This window comes from Typopeltis vanoorti, chromosome 18, assembly GCF_054136105.1.
Source record: "Typopeltis vanoorti isolate ZY-2024b chromosome 18, IOZ_Tvanoo_1.0, whole genome shotgun sequence".
In the NCBI taxonomy this organism is placed as follows: domain Eukaryota; kingdom Metazoa; phylum Arthropoda; class Arachnida; order Uropygi; family Thelyphonidae; genus Typopeltis; species Typopeltis vanoorti.
Genome location: NC_143566.1, coordinates 49,723,905 through 49,746,310, shown reverse-complemented (window position 1 = coordinate 49,746,310; position 22,406 = coordinate 49,723,905). Strand labels below are relative to the sequence as shown.

Sequence of the window (22,406 nt, the reverse complement as noted above, 5' to 3'; positions counted from 1 at the left end):
ACTACTGAAGTTAAAATCTCCCATAACAATCATTCTTCTTGCACTTGCCAAACTTAGCTGTCTAAACATCTCCTGGTCCCCATCCTCTGTGCTCCTGGGTCTGTAGCAACACCCCACTAAATATCCTGTCTTGCCTACCTCTACCTCACACCATACGCTCTCAAAATCATTTGTCTCACTTCCTTCCAAATTCTCCACTCTTAGAGGACATAGGTCATCACTTATCATAAGCAGCACCCCACCACCACGCTTTCCCCTCCTATCCTGGCGAAAAATGCTATACCCAGCGACTTCTATTCCTGTTTTTATATCCCCTTCTGTCAACCACGTCTCAGTGATCGCAATAATTTTTGGCCAGGCTGATGCTATCTGCGCCACCAATTCCTCTCCCTTATTCCGGATACTCCTGGCATTAGTATACAGCATATAAATGCCATTGTTTCTATACCCAGCATTATCCCTTCTAGACTCCACTGGGCTCAGTGTTACCTGACATTGTCTCCCTTCTCCCAAGTATCCATTCCCACAAGAGGCCACCCCTGCTATCATCCTCCCTGGGACACACTGACTCGTTCAGAACAGCAATCTCTCCAGATGCCTACGTCCTTTCTCATTCAAATGTAAACGGTCTCTCGCAAATAACTCCTCTCTTTCCTCAAACGCACTCCAAGCATCCACATATACCAGTCCTCTCTTGTCACACATTCTCGCTATTATGCCATTCAATATCACCGCTCTTCTGCTCAGCTCATCATTATCATACCTAGGCAACACGCACACTATTTTTCCTCTCTCTGTCTTCTTCCGTACAGTCTCAAGCAAAAATTACATATCTCTCGCTGCCCGACTTACATTACCACTCAAGTCATTCGTTCCTACCATCACAATCATCTCATCCACCCTTTCACTTCTCTTAATTGCCATAGCCACCCTTTCTATTGTTCCTCCTGGCAAACACATATTGCAGTATTAATTGCAGTATTTTATCCTTTTCCCAAAACTTCACAACGTTTATTGTTAACCAGCTTGCCAAAATTTGGACTAAGAGATTGTGAGCATATGACCTTCATTAGCAGAAAGATTGACGTTGGTTAATCTTGATCTGTGGGCTGTTTTGTTACCTTTCATACCTGAGAATAATTGTTCACAAAAATAGGTGCTTCCAAAATAACAGAATATTTGCTGCAAACGTTTTTATTTCTGGATATTTTTGACCTAAATAACTGTATATTTTTGGAACACCAACTTCTTGGTATTTCACTTTTAGAATGGAGTCATTGTGGAAATCAATAAGTTTCATTTGAATACAAATAGGAGATTTTTCGAAATTAAAGGAAAAAAGGATCTGTAAAAAGTGAGAAAACTTCTTATTGCTCCATAAAATCTTTAAATTGCCTATCAAATTCTTCTTTAATCTTTTCTAGTTTGGGACAATAGCGAGAAAAAGTAAAACTTTGATTCTTATTGTTCAACTGTTCACACATAGGAAAGTAATTTGGAATATTCTATTTTAAATGATTTTGAAACAAAACTAATTTACATCTAGAACTTGCCAGTGAATCATACATGTGTGTTATTGACTGATATTTCCTCTGTAGTCTATAAACTCCATCTGATCTAGAGGCCTCAATCAACACAAGTTTGTACAATTTCTCAAATGTCCTGTAATACCTAATAAGAATGCTAGATCATACCCATGTCTGATCATTAAGAAATGCAACATCATGATTTTTCATTTCTAAAAATAATTTGATCTCCTCTAAAAAAAAAAAAAAGAAAAAAAGAAAAAAAAAAAAGAAGCTTTTCAGAACCTTATGAAAAGATAACCAACGAATCTCTATGTAATAATGTAGCCCTTCAAATTCACTCTCCAAGTCTTTAAGAAATTGTACAAACTTGCGTTGATTGAGGCCTCTAGATCAGATGAAGTTTACAGTATTTGTCACAGGCTTGAGTACGCTGTTCATTTCCAATACTTTGGAGCACAGGACCTGCTAATGAATAATGCAGTGGAAAGATTGCAATTCCGGTATGTCTGCATACATTTCCTTTAACTTTGTTTCAAGTCTTGACAAAAAACCTTTATTTTTGCCTGTCATTGCTATAGCACCATCGGTTGTCACTGCTACGAGCCTGTTCATAGGAAGTTTGTATTTTTCCAAAATGCTCCACAAGGCATCAAAAATGTCTTCCTCTTGAAACCACTACAGGTTTCATGGATGGGAATCACTTCCAAGAACTCTTCAGTAATATTCATATTGTCATCGCAAGCCCAAAGAAACTGAGCAACTTGAGTTATGTCCTGAATATCGAAACTTTCATCAAGGGCAAATAAAAAGCACTGTATGTGTTGCGGATATTTCTTGCAACAGGTCCCCAGATTATCTGCCATTTCGGTTATTCTTTACATTACAGTATTTCTGGACAAAGAAATATTGTGAAATACTTGCACGTTTTTGGGACATACGTTTTCGGCTGCTTTTATCATACACTCCTTAACCAAGGAATCATCACTAAAAGGTTTGGAATGTTTCACCAATAAATAGCTGCTTTCATAACTGGCTCTCACTGCTGATTCATTGTCTTTCATAAATTTTGAAAATAATTGTTGTTGACTTTGAAGTGAATTTTTCACACTTTTTAATTTTTCTTCTCTCAGTTTATCCTCAAAGCATCAATATTGTTCTTTGTGAATTTTATCGTAGTGCCTTTTTATATTATATTCTTTGGCGACACGAATTGGTTCATTACAAATAATGCACACAATTTTGTCCTTTGTTTCAGTGCAGAAGTGACCGCGCGGTTAGCCTAGTGGCTTTGCGCTTCGCAACCATATGCCTGGGGAAGGAGTGTCCCAGGTTCGATTCCCGTTGTAGACGTGAGGAATTTGAGGATCTTCCTCCGGCATAGCCAAGTTAGCCAGTCTTGGGCGCGGTCAGTAGGGTTTTTTCCGCCAGTTTATCTGGCGTTTTTCATCCCGCAAACAGGCAAACCGGCCCCGTGAACATACGCCTCTACAGTCAAAAATATTCCCCCCCCCCCCCCAGCGGCAGACCAGGCGACGGGTCGGTTGGGAGTAGTACTAACAAGAAGTCGCATCTAAGTAACACGCGGACCCTGCATAGGAAGCGGGAATAACGCGTAGAAGAAGAAGAAGTTTCAGTGCAGAAGTAATTCAATTCCCATTTTTCTTGAAATTTTCTCTCCTCATCAGCAATTTTATTTTTCTTCTCTTACAAAACAACATTGCCAGGGAGAATAAATATATTATTAATAACAATTTTTATAAAAATGTTTGAATAAAAACACACAAAACTGTAGACTAGTACACGATACTATTGCAAATAAAAAATAATAATAAAAGGGATTCTCTCACTACTATGTTGTCATTGAATTGTGTTCAGCGAACTCACTTCAAAATCACTGATTGACTGTAGCAGGCAATTATAAACTCATAGCCTGGATTCACATGGGTGCGTATGCTGCACGTCACGTGAAAGGCTGGTAGCCAAAAGAATTCAACTTTTTCAGCACGCTATCAGCAGCTTGCTATAAATTAACAATGAAAGCATAAACATAGTTCACGATTGAGTAGGATCGGATCTAACATTGAAATTGTGATATAAATTTTTATTATTGCAATTATATTATAGCAGGTCGTTGCATTCATATGGTAACTATAAATGTCGTATGTAAACGAATATATCGATACCGTATTTACTCGAATATAACTTGCACTTTTTTCCCCAAAAATTAAAGCTAAAAAATAGTGGTATGAGATATATGCGGGAATTTTTGGGAACTAAAGTTTTCAGAAAAAAACTGAAAATGGGGATGACTCACCAAGACTCTCCTATTTGATATAGCTACTTCTGGTCTTGGGACCAGTTTCCTTGTGTTCAGTGTCAAAGTCATCTACCCAAATAGCATCATCTTCTTTCCCAGTATTCCAAGTAAAAATTACAAGTAATTTACAAGATTTTAGATATGTGATGAACAACCTTTCACGAATGTCTAATGAGAAGTGAAAGCAGATCGTGAAATAGACAGAAATGGTAGGCCAATAGACAGAGAACAGCTATAAAGATGTGCATATGATTGGTGCAGTATTAACAAAAGTTCGCGCTACCAAAACACAAAGTCAAGCCGATAATTTTTGAGTTGAAACACTAATTCTCTTCAACCAAATTCCATAATATCTGAAACTGCCTCACTCTAAATGTCTCAGTATTAACATGTTTACGAATTTTATTGCAGCTTGGCGTTTGAGTTAGTGGGTGCACTCAAACACTTCTAACTAAAAACAATAGCTTTTAGTTAGATATATTGTGTTTGCCGATGCAACATATGGTGTTACTTGAGTCAAAACAGCATGGTTAATGTGGGAGGGGACATGTGATTCATTAATGAGTGCAATTTTATCCCAGTTGTCTCTAATTGCACTAAAGAAATATATTACACATGTTGAAAAATATATTACACAGGCAGCAAATGTCTCTACTTTATTCAGTGGTACAATAAAACTACTTGTGTTTCTTGCATCTGCAATATAGTGGCAGTTGGGGAGGGCATGTTGTTTACCACCGGGAGTGAGTTATCGCCCAATGTGAGAGTGGTTAAACTTTATTTTTGTGTGTGATGTATATGCAAAACTTTTTAATTTCTTTTTTCATAAAGTAAAATTAGGAATGTGAGACATATGCGAGGGCAAGTTATATTCGAGTAAATAAGGTCCAATTTCTAATGCAGTATTTCTGTTTTATTATAAAAAGCAACCATCCTAATTTTTAATCTTTCCTTGAGGCATCGTGGGCTACAAGAAATTGCTTTGTGGGCCGCATGCGGCCTGCAGGCCACCAGCTTCACACCTCTGCCTTACATCTTGCAACATTGAACTCACGTCCCCATTCCCGTGCCCAATCACTGAATTAATTCAAGTCTTCTTCTAAGGCCACAACATCTTCTCTACTCTTCATCATCCAAATCTTCACCAATATCATTAATATACAAGTTAAACAGCAATGGCCCTAAAACAGACCCCCTGAGGCACACCACTAGTAACTTTCTTTTTCCTGGATATCGCTCCCCCATACACAACTTGTTGATACCTATCAGATAGCCAGTCTCCAATCCAATGCACCAATCTAATATCCAACCCCATCCACTCCAGTTTGACTATCAACTTATCATGCGGTAATCTATCAAAAGCCTTTGCAAAATCTAAGCATATTACTGTGTATCCTTCTCCTCTGTCCATGGAAGCAGTCACCTTATTGTAATAAGTAAGTAGATTACTAAAACATGACCTTCCTTTAGCAAATCCATGCTGTCCATCAAAGATAATACCATTGTTGTCAACCCAATTCTGAATCCTAGCTCTCACAAGCTTCTCCAACAACTTAACTACAACACCTGACACACAGATAGGCCTATAGTTTGATGTTTGAGTCCTATCACCTCTTTTAAGAAGTGGCACAATCTTGCCCTCTTTCCACTCCTTAGGAAGTTGACCGATTAAAAACTCGTATTAAAAAAATATGTCAAGGCCGGCATCAACTCCCTGGCACATTCCTTCAGAATATCGTGATAAAGTCCCACAGCCTTATTTACATCTGGTTTGCTCAACTTCCAATACACCTCTTGCTCACTTACAGTCAGTCTCTCTTCCCCATCATCAACTGCTCTCAATCTCTCCATGAAGTCACATTCACAAGATTGAAAGATTATGAACTGCTCATTAAGTATCTCCACCACAACTTCTGCAACAGTTGTCTTTATACCATTTTCTCCAATCACTGTCATCCTTCCATAATCATTCTTTCTTTTGCTGGCTACATATTGCAAGAACTCCTTAGGATTCTTTTTGGCTTCATTAGCTAACTGCAGTTCATACCTCTCTTTAGCTACCCTCACCAACCAAGTCACCTGCCTTGCCTGGTCTTGTTAACATAAGAAGAAGAGAAAGCAAGTAAAGATTGTCAGTCTGATGCCTCCATATTATACTGAGAAGAAAGGCCATGATTGTCAATAAGTCAATGAGAAGACTGTTGAGGGGAATGGTGTGCGGTTTATTGACTAGACAGAATGAATTTCAAGGACAAAAGGATTTATATATGCCCGACAAACTACATTTAAATCGTTTTGGAGTAAGATGTTTGGAGAAAGTATTGTTTAGTGAGCGTGTGGTAGTGCATAAGGGTGAGGAGTTTTTGGCATTGATAAGCTTGACTTGGCCAAAAATTATAGGAATGAGTGAGACCTGGATGACTGAAAATAGTTACAGTGATAGAATGTGAAAGGTATTGTATTTTCAGGGAGGATAGAAATAACAGGAAGATGAGGTGGAGTATTGCTGATGATAACTGCAGAATTACAAACAACAAAATTAGAAGTTAAAGAGGATAATTAGGTTTGAGGGAGATGGCTCATTTGAGGCTGTCTGGTGTGAGATAGAGGTAAATACGACAAAATATGTTCATAATGAATGTTTATTTTCTTGATCATCTAACTAGAGTAATTATTTGGACAATAGATCAAGTGTTAACTAATAAATATTTATTAAACCTACTAGTTTCACCAAACTTTAGCTGTTGGCATCTTCAGGATACAAGCACTTAGGTTAAAAAACATTACACAAATATGAATAACTGTAAAATTCTAACGATTATAGTTACAAACTAAAATATTTTAGTTTGTAACTATAATCATTAGAATTTACAAGCACTTAGGTTAAAAAACATTACACAAATATGAATAACTGTAAAATTCTAATGATTATAGTTACAAACTAAAATATTTTAGTTTGTAACTATAATCTTTACAATTTTACAGTTATTCATATTTGTGTAATGTTTTTTAACTTAAGTGCTTGTACCCTGAAGATGCCAACAGCTAAAGTTTGGTGAAACTAGTAGGTTTAATAAATATTTATTAGTTAACACTTGATCTATTGTCCAAATAATTACTCTAGACAAAATATGTTGTTGTTTGGTGCTGCTATAGACCAGGGATCCACATGTATGTCATGTATCAGCAGATTAGCACAATGAGTGCAGGCAGAACAATTATTATGGGAAACTTGAAGTATAGGGACATTGGTTGGAGGGAGGAAAGGGGGGGGAGGATAAGGCAAGATGAGATTAATACAGTTGCTAAGGGATAATTACATGAAACAACGTGTTATAAAGGGGACAAGAAGTTTGAGGATGTTGGATATAAAAATGGCATCAGAAGATGTATCCATAACCAAGGTAGACACTTTCTCTCCAATTGGGTAGAGTGACCATGCAGTCTTGTTCTGGGAAGTTGCCAAACATGTGAAGTTCTCTGTCAAGAAGGGGGTTTATGTTCAACTATAAGGTTGTTAATTATGAGAAACTCAGGAGTCATCTTGGAACAGTGCCATGACTTGAGATGCTACAAGGAAAGAATGTCAGTAGCGTATGGCAAATGATCAGAGATTGCTTGAGAGTAGCAGTATCAGACTGCATACCCAAGGTCATGAGGATAAACCAAGTTGAAATTAAGTGGATGAGTAGGAATATAAAACAAGAGCTGCAAAAAAAGAAAACATTGTGGAGGAAATATAAAGAAAAAAGTGATCAACATACACATGAGCAGTACAAAGTGCAAGCAGGAAGAGTGACTGGTATGGTAAGGAAGGCCAAATCAGACCGTGAGAGAGATTTAGCCAAACAGGGCAAAGTAAACCTAAAAGAGTTTTTTCATTATGTAGCAAGTAAGAGGAAAAATGACTATGGCAGAATGACTTTAAACAATGCTCATGGTAGGAAGGTGAATGAACCAAAAGAAATAGATGAGTTGCTGAATGATCATTTTCCAAAGGTCTATCATGCAGGTGGAGATTTTACAGTTGCTGATGTTACAGGGATGCATTTCAACATTGAAGTAGATGAACAGGAGTTGTTCAGCATATTAAAAAATATGAATGTGAACACAGCAGTGGGACTGGATGGCATATCAGCCTGTGCACTATGTGAATTTGCAAGAGAATTGGCTTTACCGCTGATGAAGTTGTTCAATCTAAGTCTCAGCTCTGGCAGGGTTCCAAGGGAGTGGAAAGAGGGTAAGATAGTACCATTGCATAAAGGTGGCTCCAAGACAGAGGTAGCAAACTACAAACCAATTAACATATTGAGAGTGGTTGTTGAAGTATTGGAAAAGTTGTTAAAAAGTAAAATACAACAGAGGATGGATAGGGATGCGATACTCTACAGTGGGCAGCATGGCTTTATAAAGGATAGGTCCTGTTGTATATGGTGGAGCAGAGTCTGGGATAATGATGGTGACTACTGAAATACCTCAGGGTTCAGTACTAGAGTCACCACTCTTTAATTTGTATATCAACGACATAGGGAAAGATTTAAGAGGGGATATTCAGTTATTTGCTGATGATGCAAAACTGGGAAGCACAATAGTTGATAATGGTGATATAGATATCCTGCAGGATGATTTAAATAAATTGGCACTGTGGGCAAAGGATAATGATTGTTAATTTAATATTGCAAAATGTAAGGTTATGCACTTCAGATTGAAAAACTTGCATATGGTGCATCATATTGATGGTATTAGTTTGCAGGAAATTAATGAAGCTAGGGACTTGGGAATAATAGTGAACAAAGAGTTGAAGTTCTGAGGGCATATTACAAAAGTTCGTAAAATACCTCAACAAATTACTTGGATGTTAAAAAACATACTAACAAGTAAAGATAAGGAAGTTTATACAGAGGAGAGCCTCTTTATAAGGGATGTAGCTGAATCTCTATGATTCAGCTACATCTTGATTACTGCATCATGCAGATTTGGTCACCTGGGTTTCTTGGAACCAGGAGGTGGTTCAAAAGGAATCAGAAATGAGTGACCAAGATGGTGATAGGTCTGTGGTGGATTACAAAATTTAGTTGATAGGCAGAAAAAGAGGGGACATGATAGAAACTTTTAAAATATTAAAGGAGTTTTATAAAATTGATGCCAATGAAAATTTTCAATATATGACAAATAGTCAGAGAACTAGGAGAAGTTGTGTAAGAGTGTGGTTAGTAGGGGAGTATGGACCAGTTTTTTGTGTGTAGAATGATGAGTGAGTGGAATGGATTGCCAGAATTGGTTGTGAGTTCCCTGACAGTGAATGGATTCAAGGAGAGATTTGATGGGATTTGCATGTATGATTGTTGATTTGGGTCTCCCATGATGAGTTCCCAGACTCCATGAAGATGCAGTAAATAATAATAATAATAAATTAAAATTGGGGAACACTGAAACCATTACTGTAAGATCTGTGAAGCCCTTAATCAAAAGCTAATAAAAGTTACAAATCAAACCATATTGGTTTGATAGTGATGATGTTATTGCAGGCTGAAACAAAGAAACTTATGTTATCTGTTAATTGTGTGTCATCTACAGAGAGTTTACTTGTTTTGCAAATAAAAATAATAAAAAAACCCTGACTAACTCGCATTTCTTTTACTTATTAATAAAAGTTACTTGCACCCTAGATGGTATTCAAACCGAGGTCTTTCCAATCAATGAGCAAATGTAATGTTGCTCCCATGACTATATTACAGAGGTTCCTAGAGAATAAGAGTAATAAAGATTAACTCTGATGTGGTGAATACATTTTGACAATTTATTAAAATATTCAGATTAAAAAAAAGTATTTTTTTAGAAATCCAGCTTTTTTCCTTAAACGTGGTGTTAAGTAAGTTCTATTCTATTGAGTATCATCCTATTGTAGATTTTAACTGTGGTTGATAGCAAAGTAATACCTCTGTAGTTATCCATTCTATTAAGATTGCCCTTTTTTGGATATAGGGAAAATAAGGCCTTGTTTCCATTGTTGAGTTATTGTTCCAGTGTTTAATGCTTGATTTGTTATGACAAAGAGATTGGAATATGTATTATCCCCAGAATTTTTGAAAGCTTCTGCTCTTTCTTCTCCATCAATCCCTGGGGATTTTCCTGCTTTTGTTTGATCTATTGCTATTTTTAGTTCCTTTTCAGTGAAGTCTTCACAATTTATTGGCAGAGTGGTGATTAGATGCAGGCCCACTAACTGATTTGAATGTTGGGGATTATCAACATTCAGTAATTCTTGAAAATAGTTTCTCCATTCTTTCATCAATTGTCACACGACTTTTTGTCATGTGTGACAGCATTTCCACTTCTTTTTGTTTATATTGTGAAGGTTTATTCAGTCACAATATAAATTGTGAATAAACAAAAGTTTATTCACAGTTTATATTGTGAATAAACTATGATGATATATATTAGGGAACATAAGAAAATGATGTCCTGATTTGTGAATTTTTAAAGTTAGCCACCCTACTTATACAACCTTTGAGATACATATCAGGAAATGATAATGACTATCTTACATACTGCACACTTAGTTTCAGCAAAGAACTGAGGTTAATATATCTGATTTTGTGTATGGTGTTTACTGTGATCAATAATGTCATGTCTTCATAATGTGATTCATTCAGATGACAGTGTAAATTCCATAAATTTTTCTCAAACTTGATTTTTCATCAAAATCTTTCTATAAATCTTCAATTCTAATTGCTACTTTTAACTAACTCAGGTGCCATTTTCTCTGAAAAAGGTTCCATGAAAAAATTGCACCCTTTTCAGATAATCAAAACTTAAATAGATCTTGTTTTATTAATATTATTATTACGTGACACCTCCAAGGAGTCCAAGGACTCGTGGTGGGAGGGCACTCTATTTCATGCCACTACACACATCTAACAGTTTCCCCTCACTACTGAATTTTCCTACTATACACAACTACCATCAACACCATCTACCACCACCATATCACCACCACCAATAGTTTTTTTTTTTTTTTCTGTTTGTATATTGCATGTGTTCTGAAGGCCAATTTTCCTGTACACAGGATGAAAAACTCCAGTTTGAGGGTGAAAAAATCCTTCTACCTACGTATGAGTTCAGCTAATTCACCTTCATAATGAAAAAACCCATATTGTAATGACAAGATACAACTTAGGCCTTTTCCAACAGAAAGGCAATATACCATCATTCTTGCACTACAGAGGTATTTTATTCCTATAATTTCTCAACTATTTGCCTTAAAGTAAAACCCTGATTCTAAACAGTTTTATTTCACCTGGATTTCCTTAACCTTACAAAATCTTTTTAGAAAGCACTCAGTAGAGAAATTCATTTGCAATTCTATAAATCACCAATTTTATTTGCTTTTTTTTAATAGATGGATATGAAGAGAGGACATGGTAGAATTGTTCAATGAACACTTTATTGGAGTATTTCATCCTGGAGGAGTCAGTTTTAATGCTAGAGGGATAGGGCAGGTTCAAGGTTTAGAGGTACAGGGGGAGAGTGTGTTTCAAATAATGAGTACTCTGGATGTCAGTAAAGCTGTGGGAATGGATGGTATTTCACCACGAGTTTTGAGAGAATGTGCTAGGGAACTGACAGTGCCTTTTACCTGGCTTTTCAATGAAAGTCTGGCTGTGGGAAAGGTGCCCATGGAATGGAAGGAAGGTAAGATAGTGCCATTGCATAAGGGTGGTAGCAGACTAGAAGTGTCTAATTATAGGCCAGTTTGTCATCAGTAGTTAGTAAGATCTTGGAGAAAGTAGTGAGGGACCTATACAGCATTGGACAGATGAGAGTAATGTTATCTGTGAGAGTCAATATGGATTTGTGAAGGGGCACTCTTGTTTTAGCAATATGCTAGACTTTTATGATAAAGTTACAAGAGCATTAGATGAGAGAAGGGCATATACTGCCATTTTCTTAGACTTAGCGAATGCATTTGACAGGTTGCCACATGTTAAGTTGCAGCACATGGGTCTGGATGTCAGATTGGTCAACTGGATTCAGGATTGGCTGTCCAATAGGTATCAGAGAGTTGTGTATGGTAGAGCAGTTTCAAGGAAGCAAAGGGTTACAAGTGGCTCAGTACTGGGATCTATATTGTTTAACCTTTATATCAATGACATTGTCAGTGGATTGCAAGGGGGGATATTCAGTTGTTTGCAGATGATGCAAAGCTGGGAAGGATTATTAGTAATAGTGCAGATGCGGCAGCCCTGCAAGGGGATTTGAATAAGCTACATAGATGGGCAAATGAATGGGCAATGTCGGTTTAATGCAGCAAAATGTAAGGTCTTGAGGTTTGGGAAACATCGATGGGACACTGCATACTCTATGGGAGCAGTTATACTGGAGGAAGTAGGGGAGACAAGAGATCTAGGGTTGATAATTGATAGAAACCTGAAATTTAGGGGACATATTGCAAAGGTGGTGAAGGTAACACAGAGGATTGCTGCAATTATGAGAAGGACACTGACCTGCAGAGATAAGAGGGTTATCATTCCGTTGTATAAGTCTCTGATCAGACCACACTTGGACTATTGTTTTCAGATTTGGTCCCCAGGATTTGAAGGGGATAAATTAACTGTGGAAAGGATACAAAGACGGATGACAAAGATGGTTTCAGGACTGTACAAGGATAGTTATGAGGATCGGCTGAGGGAATGTGGACACTGCAGAGTTTGGTGGATAGAAGAAGGAGAAGTGATATGATTGAGATTTTTAAACTGTTGAGAGGTGGTTACAGGGTTGACACTGATGAATTCTTTCGCTTGGTTGAACAGCGGGAGGGAGTGATGACAAGGGGCCATCCCTGGAAGTTGCAAAAGGAAACTGTGGGCAAGAGGATGAGGAGTGGTTTCTTTGCATGGAGAGTGGTTGAACCATGGAATGCATTGACTGATGGAGAGGTGAGAGCAAGAACAGTCAATGAGTTCAAGGAGTGGTATGATAGACTTTGTGTTTCTTAGAGGGAGACCTCCCTTCAATGAGTCTTGATAGACTATGTGTTTCTTAGGAAGGACCTCCCATGAAGAGTCTTTTGACTCCATGGAGGCCTGAATAATAATAATAATATTAAAAACTTTATTCTAAGTATCCAGAATTTGGCTCTCTAACTGGGTCTTCAGTTTGTGCAACTCACCATTATAAAACTTTTACATCTCCATATCTGAACATTTCCAGTTGAATTGTTTCGTTTTCTTTATTTTATTTTTATGGGTATTCCACCCATGAAAGGCTGCAAACCTGTGGTAAATCAGTTAATAGCCTGTTGCAGCTAAGTTATTTGGCTATGGCAATGAGACTCCTAAGCCTAACATATTAATGACAAGATGAAGACAATTACTGATCAGAAAGCAATGCAAAGTACTTATCATACCCGGGTACTGTTCATATGGCACCAATGTACTAGGTTTTTTTTTGCAATTCCCCCTTGTATGTATGCATGTGTATAAAAGGGGGGGGGGATGCTGATATGAGAACTATTCCAATTAGGACTCTTGTCAATTAGTCTTGGGACTATCATTAACACCTATTTTAAAATGTGCTATTATATTTTAAAAACGAAATTCATTTTTTTTTTTAATGTAAATTCCACCCACATAAAAAAGTTGTTTCATTTATAGAAGACATTTTGATCTGACCTCATGTAAATTAACATGCAAAGTTTTTGGGACATTTTCATCTGAATTTTCATTTGAATACACAGAACTTTTTCAGTGCATTCCACCCATATAAAGAATAATTTCTTTATATGGGTGGAATGCACTAAAAAAATTCCTGAGAGCTTCTTTTTTTTTTTTTTTGAAAAATATAATAATCACATTTTAAAATAGCTGTTAATAATAGTCTTAAATCTTGACAAAATAATTAAAAAATATAATAATAAAATGTATAATAATATTTCTTTTTGGATATTTCTAGAACATGATGAAGATGCTGACATTGAGTTTTCAATGTCAGTATCTTCTGACATTGAAAACTTTTTGAAGAGTTTTTTTGAGACACTTTTCATCAGCATTTTGAATACAGTGAATATTCTGATTGATTTTACTTTTCTTCTTCCTTTTTCCCTCTTGTGGTGTCGAGGGTTTTCTATTCATTTAACTGCAACTGTACACAAAGATAAGGTGCTTAGCCCTATGTCTCCCAGTGTATCCTATGTCTGTAGAAGCATTGAGTTCTCAACGCCGGTTTACCTGCTTATGGGATGAAAAACCCCAGATAAACTTGGAGGAAAAAACCCTGTAGTCCATGCCCAAGACCAGCTAATTTGGCTATGTCTGAGAAAGATCCTAAGCTCCTCCCATCAGCGACGTGAATAAAACCCAGGACACTCCTTTCCCACACATGGTTGCAAAACACTTAGCCGCTCGGCTAACTGTACGGATATGATTGATTTTACCATATTTATAAATATAAAAGTTTATACTAATAATGTTAGAGATGATACTCAATATTGTTAAAGAAAATCTTTTTTAACACTTTTGCCTTCATGTTATAAGATGACCTTAACATGGCATACTTTAAAATAATAATGAATAACAGTAAGCAACATTTAATGTTTATTAAATAGCACTTACGGACTTTTCCAGTATGTGTAAATGTTGGCCGAAGGATATTTATAGTGAACAAAATACCATGCTTATTATAGCTCATGCAGAATCCTGGAATATCTCCTGGGTAGCAATATGCAAAAAATCTTTCCTCTTCTTCACCTGGTCTTGAAGGTGTTATGTGTGCCTCTACAACATAGCACTTATTGCAAACTTCAATATCAGCATCTTCATTATGTCCCAGAAATATCTGAAAATAAATATTATATATTTTGCTATTATATTTTTTAATTATTTTATTATTATATACATTGTTACATTGGCAAGAGATATACTAATGTTGGAGATGATGCTCAATATTGTTAAACAAAATCTTTTAACACTTTTGCCTTCATGTTATAAGATGATCTTAATACAGTGTATTTTAAAATAATAATGGATAGCAATAAGTAATGTTTTATTAAATAACACTTGTGTTATTTTTCCAAACTGTTTAAATGTTGGAATGTTGTTCTTATAAATATCCTTCATCCAAGATTTATGCGTCATAGTGAACAACATTCCATGACTGCTATTAGCCTATACAAAAACCTGGAATATCTTCTGCCACAAAGTTTTCTTCTTCTTCATCTTGTTTTGAAGATGTTATGTGTGCCTCTATATATAACACAGAACTTACAAAAAACTTCAACATCAGAATCCTCATTGTGTCCCAGAAATATCTTAAAAGAAATATTATTATCATCATCATTGTCATTGATTATATATATAATTCTCACCTTCTCCTTTATACAGGTAATGCCCTCTTGTTATCATTTCATTTTACTAATATATGAGGAGGGAGTGAGCGAAGTCAGAATGGATATCAGGAGGCTGATTAGATGGATAAAAGAGAATAGTGTGACAGGAAGGGTAGTAAGCGTGTTGCCTAGGTATAACTATAGTGAGATGAGGCAGAAAGCAAGGATTATGAATGATATGCTGGCTGAAATGTGTGAGGAGAGGAGAGTACAATTTGTTAATGTATGGAATGAGTTTGAAGGACAAAATGAACTGTATGGGAGCGATAGACTGTATTTGAGTGATTATGGTGTGAGTCACTCGGAGAGAATGTTGCTGGAAGATAGAGAAGTGAGTACAGAGAATGAATCAGATCAAGTTGGAAGTGATGTGGACAAGCAGGAGAGTACGACAGGAGAGATTGAAGAGGTGGTTATGAATGAGGAAATAAGTGGCATGAGTATGGAAAATGAGAGAATTGGAGTGCAAGATGAACAGGGAAACAGGGAGGCTCAGGGTGGACAGGGGTACACAGCATGAGAAAGGTGGATGCTCCAAGAGGAAGTGAGAGCATGTGTAGACAGGAAAGGAATGGGATGACCTGAGATCAAGAGGAAACAGTTGGAATCGAAGAGTGCTCTAAAATGAATAAGCAGAAAGGTAAATGATCCCAGTCGAGCATGGAGAGATCACATAGAATGAGTGGTATCAGTGGAACTAGCTGTAGATCCAGGAATGAGCTATTGTGTTTATATACAAATGCTAGAAGTGTAAGAAACAAGGCAGATGAAATGATTGCACTGATTGAATCTGTTTTCACCTCAACATTGTTGGAATAAGTGAGACATGGTTAGATGAGGATGACATCCTGACAGGAATAGAGATGGAAAGGTATAATATGTTTCGTGAGGATAGAAAGGGTAAAAAGGGAGGGGGAGTGCTATTCTGATAGAGAAAGAGTTATGCCCATACAAAGTAGAGATACAAGAAGGAAATAGTATCAGTGGTTTTGAGGCAGTATGGTGAAATAGAGGTGAATGGAATGAAATACTTGGTTGGATGTTGTTATAGACCAGGAAATGTGGATGGTAGTGACAATGAAATGTATAATCAAATTAGACAAGCAAATAAGAAAGGAGTGATCATTATGGGCGATTTTAATTATGGCAATATAAACTGGAATGATGAGATAGCAACTGGAAGTAAAGAAAATGAGTTTCTTGAGTTTTTGAGGGAAAACTACCTCAGGCAGAATGTAACAGAGCGCACATGAGGATTGAGGGTCTTGGATTTGGTCATCTCATCAGAGGATGTAATTATAAATGAAGTGTTAAATCTCCACCAATTGGTGAGATTGACCACGAGGTGATTACCTGGGTGGTTGTCAGCAGTGTGAGGACCTCTGTAAGAAAAGGGTATATGTGGAACTACAAGGGGAGGTTGATTATGAAGAGCTCAGGAGACAACTTGCAGGTGTAGCATGGAATGAGGAGTTAGCTGGAAAAGAGATCAATGTAGCTTGGGGGATTTTCAAAAACTATTTAGTAGATGCAATGTCTAAATGTATTCCAAGGGTGAGAAGGTTAAATAAGGTAGATGGATGAATAATAAGATTAAGCATGCAATACAGAGAAAAATGGCATTGTGGAGGCAGCATAAGAGAAGTGGAAGTAACCAATTTCATGAGGTCTACAAAGACCAGGCAAGGAGGGTGACTTGGTTGGTGAGAGTAGCTAAAGAGAGGTATGAACAGCAGTTAGCTAATGAAGCCAAAAAGAATCCTAGGGAGTTCTTTCGATATATAGCCAGCAAAAGAAAGAATGATTATGGAAGGATGACATTGATTGGAGGAAATGGTATAAAGACAGCTGTTGCAGAATGTGTGGTGGAGATACTTAATGAGCTGTTCATAAAGATCTTTCAATCTTGTGCACGTGACTTCATGGAGAGATTGAGAGCAGTTGATGATAGGGAAGAGAGACTGACTGTAAGTGAGCAAGAGGTGTATTGGAAGTTGAGCAAACCAGATGTAAATAAGGCTGTGGGACTTGATAATATATCACCACGTATTCTGAAGGAATGTGCCAGGGAGTTGATGCTGGCCTTGACATATTTTTTAATATGAGTCCTGCATTCGGCCTAAAGAGTGGAAGGAGGACAAGATTGTGCCACTTCATAAAGGAGGTGATAGAACTCAAGCATCAAACTATAAGCCTATCTGTGTGTCAGGTGTTGTGGTTAAGTTGTTGGAGAAGCTTGTGAGAACTACGATTCAGAATTGGGTTGACAACAATGGTATTATCTTGGATGGATTTGCTAAAGGGAGGTCATGTTTTAGTAATCTACTTACTTATTACAATAAGGTGACTGCTTCCATGGACAGAGAAGAAGGATACACAGTAATATACTTAGATTTTGCAAAGACTTTTGATAGATTACCACATGATAAGTTAATAGTCAAACTGGAGTGGATGGGGTTGGATATTAGATTGGTGCATTGGATTGGAGACTGGCTATCTGATAGGTATCAACAAGTTGTGTATGGAGAGCGATATCCAGGAAAAAGAAAGTTACTAGTGGTGTGCCTCAGGGTTCTGTTTTAAGGCCATTGCTGTTTAACTGGTATATTAATGATATTGGTGAAGATTTGGATGGAGATATTCAGTTATTTGCAGATAATGCAAAGGTGGCATGAACCATGAAGAGTAGAGAAGATGTTGTGGCCTTACAAGAAGACTTGAATTAATTGAGTGATTGAGCACAGGAATGGGGATATGAGTTCAATGTTGCAAAATGTAAGGTTTTAAAATTTGGAAAACAAAGATTGGATGCCAAATTTATGCTTGGTGAGGATATATTGTCGGAGGTGAAGGAAATAATGAAGATCTGGAGGCGATAGTGGATAATAATCTGAAATGATGCAGAGGACACTGACTTGTAGAAGTAGAGAGATTCTTGTACCATTATATAAGGCTTTGATTAGGCCACACATGGACTACTGTGACCAGATTTAGTCACCTGGTTTTCAGGATGAAGAGATGTTGGAAAGGATCCAGAGCAACTGACCAAGGTGATTTCTAAGGTAGTCTGTAATGTTGAGTATGAGGAAAGATTGGGGAGATGCAACTTGCAGAGTCTTGTAAGCAGGAGGTAGAGGGGAGATATGATAGAGACCTACACGTTATTAAGGGGTTGTTATAGGAGCAATGCAGGAGAGGTGCTATAGAAAATAGTGGGAGATCAGGGAGAACCAGAGTTCATCCATGGAAACTGTACAAAAAGGATGTGAGTATGGGAGTGAGAAGCAAGTTGTTTTCATGCAGAGTTTTGAATGATTGGAATGCCTTGCCTCAGAGTGTGGTGTCTGCAGAGAATTTGAGTGTGTTCAAAGCACGATATGATGAGCTGTGTGTATGATAAAAGGACCCCTACATGCATCTTTGACTACATGGGGTCTTGGGTAATAATAATAATAATAATAATATGAGTTACTGCTCTATATTAATCTGATAAGTTATATAGCACTCCACTATTTTTTTTCCTCTCATTTGACGAACACTGCGGATTATTTTCCTTCAAAGCTGAATGTTGTCTGATCAAGACCTATGCAATAAAAGAATATAATGTTCTCATTGCTACTTGTTAATATTGCCATAGTACAGGTAAACTATGTACTATGGCAATATTTTATTAAACCAAACATGAAGTCCCTAAAGGTTCAATTTTATCACTCACTCTTTTTAATGTATACATAAATAACATTCACAACCTCCACATACTGAGCCAGATATCAGTATGCAGACAACATGCATCCTTTTCCTTGACCCTTAATATTTATTCTATGAGAATGAGTCTCATCCTTGGTTACATATACTTCACTCTTTTTGCAAATATGATAATACAGTTTTGTCTTAGTCAACTATAAGTATTCTTCAGAACTAAACTTATCTTTAATATTTTATTAATGCTTAATTTCATCACTACATATTAATTTACTTAATAATAATAATAATGAATTATTACTTCTACTACTTCTGTTGTTGATAGTATGTACGATCATCTAAAAATGTATATTCCAATGTATATTTGTTCAACAGAAAACCCAATATGTGAATTGCATAAATGTATATAGTCTGCATGAACACATTATTATTATTATTATTATTGATCTTTTTTAAAAAATAGCAACGTGAAAAAAGTGAAATGAATCCATTCCCTGCTGCAAACAAAAAAGGAATGTAAATATAAATTGTGAAATAAGAACTGCAAATTGAAATACAAATGTAAAGAATAAAATGCAGAAAAAAACATTTATATTTATATAAAATTATTCCATCAATATCATTAAAATGAAAAATAGTCTCTCTTAGCACATTAAATGAATGATTGTAAATATATATGTGAAAAAAAAATGTAAAATACATTATTATTGATATTTATGCATAATTATACAGAGTTTTCAATGAAATTTATTTCATGGCATTTTCAAGCAGAAATGCATGTAGCATATATTATCAAAATACAATGTTACAAGCATATCCATAGGAATTGTTTCTATGCTTACTGTTATTCTATGGTGCAGGGCAAGGGATCGGATTTTTTTCTTTGATACACAATGCCTTTTATGCAGCTCCAAAGGAAGAAATCCATTGTAAATCGATTTCTTCCTTTGCTTAAAAGAGACCTCCTCTTTTATGCAATGAGACCTCCTCTGTCTATCCATTTTCCTGGGAATCAGTTGCACAGTCTGCACAATTGCTGCATAATGTGGAACGGTTCCATCCTGTTGAAAAATATGGCTCTCCACATTCTCAATCTGAGAAAACAAAGTTCTCTAGCATATCCAGGTATGCCACACTCATAATTGTCTCCTCATGAAAAAAATGGCTTGACAATGTGATGATGCTGCACCAGACAGTGAACTTTCAGACTGTTATGGATGAACTCCACCAGTTCATGCAGATTTTCTGACCCCAACACCCGACAATTATGACAATTCACAATTCCATGCACATGAAACATTGCCTCATCAGAAAATAAAATGCTCTAGAGGTAGTAGTAGTAGTATTCATGTTCAGCAATGAGGTCTAACATAGTGATCACAAACTGAACTCTTTGTTGCCTATCAGTAGTCTGGATGTGATTAACAAGCTGCAGTTTATAAGCATGAGATTTCAATCTCTTGTGAACAATGTCATGCACTGTGCTTTTAGGAATGCTTAATTAACGATTCACGCTACGAACTGAACGTTTCGGGCTATGATGGAAAAATTTGTTTCACATTTTCTGCACTTCCATGCCTACCTGGTGAGTGTCCTTTTAAGACACCTCCTGTTTGCAAGAACTCTTGATGCCATTTATGGATGCTTTTGTCACTTGGAGAATTCCTACCATACTCCTGCCTGAAATTCCTTTGGATGGTTGTTACTGGCTTCGTTTCTGTGAGCCATAACACACACACACACACTGTGCTTTTTCTCGTGGTGACACCATTACTGCAGCACAGTGTGTCTGTACAGATATCTGGTCTGTCAGTATTGCCATCTGGTTGTTGCTTCACAAATATAATCAAAATACCATTGTATGGTGATCCAAATAGAAAATGCTAGAGAACTTTGTATTTCCCCAGATTGGGAATGTGGAGATCCTCACCACATTATGCAGTGATTGTGTGGACTGTGCTCAACAACCAATTCCCAGGAAAATCGATAGACAGAGGAGGTCTCATTGTTTGGCCACTGCACAGTCCTGATTTAACTACAATGGATTTCTTCCTTTGGGGCTATGTAAGAGGCATTGCATATCAAGAAATAATCCAGTCCTTTGCTCACTGCACCACAGAATAACAGCAACCATAGAAGCAATTCCTATGGATATGCTTATCCAAGTATGGTCTGAGGTGGAATTTTGTTTGATGCCTGTAGGGATGTAAATGGTGCACACACATTGACAGGTAATCAAACTTGTGATATTGTACTTGGATAATATATGCTACATACATTTCTGCTTCAAAATGTCATAAAATAAATTTCATTGAAAACTCCAGAGTTCTTTTTCAGACACCTTGTATAATTATTTAAATTAAGGGGATATTTAATCCCACATTGCTTCAAAGCCGAATAAGAAACTCTAAGATAGAAATCAAAGAGTTTCATGCCAAATTAGCAAACTATAAAAGTTCGGCGAGTCCAAACATAAGCAAGCACCTGGTGGTACAATACCGGGAAACTCGCAGTAAAGGTGGATAAAGCTACGATCACTATTCTTAGTATTAGCCCTAATGTAAAACACATCCCCTAGGAGATGTATGTTGTTTTACATTAAGGGAGACAGGTCACTACCCAGACCGGTTTCAACCTTTATTGAGGTCTCATCAGTGAGTAGGTAGACCAAATAATACCAAGATAGTAGTGATAATAGCTTTAATACTTTACAGTATGAGTTGTCAAAAAGGTGCACAAATAAATTAATGAAATAAAGAGCTTGTCAAAAAAGGTGCACAAATAAATTAATGAAATAAAGAGCTTGTCAAAAAAGGTGCACAAATAAATTAATGAAATAAAGAGCAAAAAGGCTTCACTTCGACGATGTAAAAATTATTTAAATTAAGAGGATATTTAATCCCACATTTAGGGGATGTGTTTTACATTAGGGCTAATACTAAGAATAGTGATCGTAGCTTTATCCACCTTTACTGTGAGTTTCCCGGTATTGTACCACCAGGTGTTTGCTTATGCTTGAACTCGCCGAACTTTTATAGTTTGCTATATTCGGCATGAAACTCTTTGATTTCTATCTTAGAATTTCTTATTCGGCTTTGAAGCAATGTGAGATTAAATATCCCCTTAATTTAAATAATTTTTACATCGCCGAAGTGAAGCCTTTTGGCTCTTTATTTCATTAATTTATTTGTGCACCTTTCTGACAACTCATACTGTAAAGTATTAAAGCTATTATCACTACAATCTTGGTATTATTTGGTCTACCTAGTCACTGATGAGACCTCAATAAAGGTTGAAACCGGTCTGGGTAGCGACCTGTCCCCCTTAATGTAAAACAACATACATCTCCTAGTGGATGTGTTTTTACATTAGGGCTAATACTAAGAATAGTGATCGTATCTTTATCCACCTTTACTGTGAGTTTTCCGATTTTGTATCACCAGGTGTTTGCTTATGCTTGGACTCGCCGAAC

The 22,406-nt window shown here is 36.7% G+C and overlaps 1 protein-coding gene across 1 annotated transcript in view; it reads right to left on the bottom strand.

Annotated features, from left to right (window-relative positions):
* Positions 1-22,406, bottom strand: part of LOC150096657 (beta-alanyl-dopamine/carcinine hydrolase-like) — a 239,900-nt gene that overhangs the window by 105,215 nt on the left and 112,279 nt on the right. Inside the window, exon 5 of the mRNA XM_090408553.1 lies at positions 14,460-14,682. Within this exon, the coding sequence (XP_090264679.1) occupies positions 14,460-14,682 (223 nt within the window). The remainder of the gene's footprint in view (positions 1-14,459; positions 14,683-22,406) is intronic.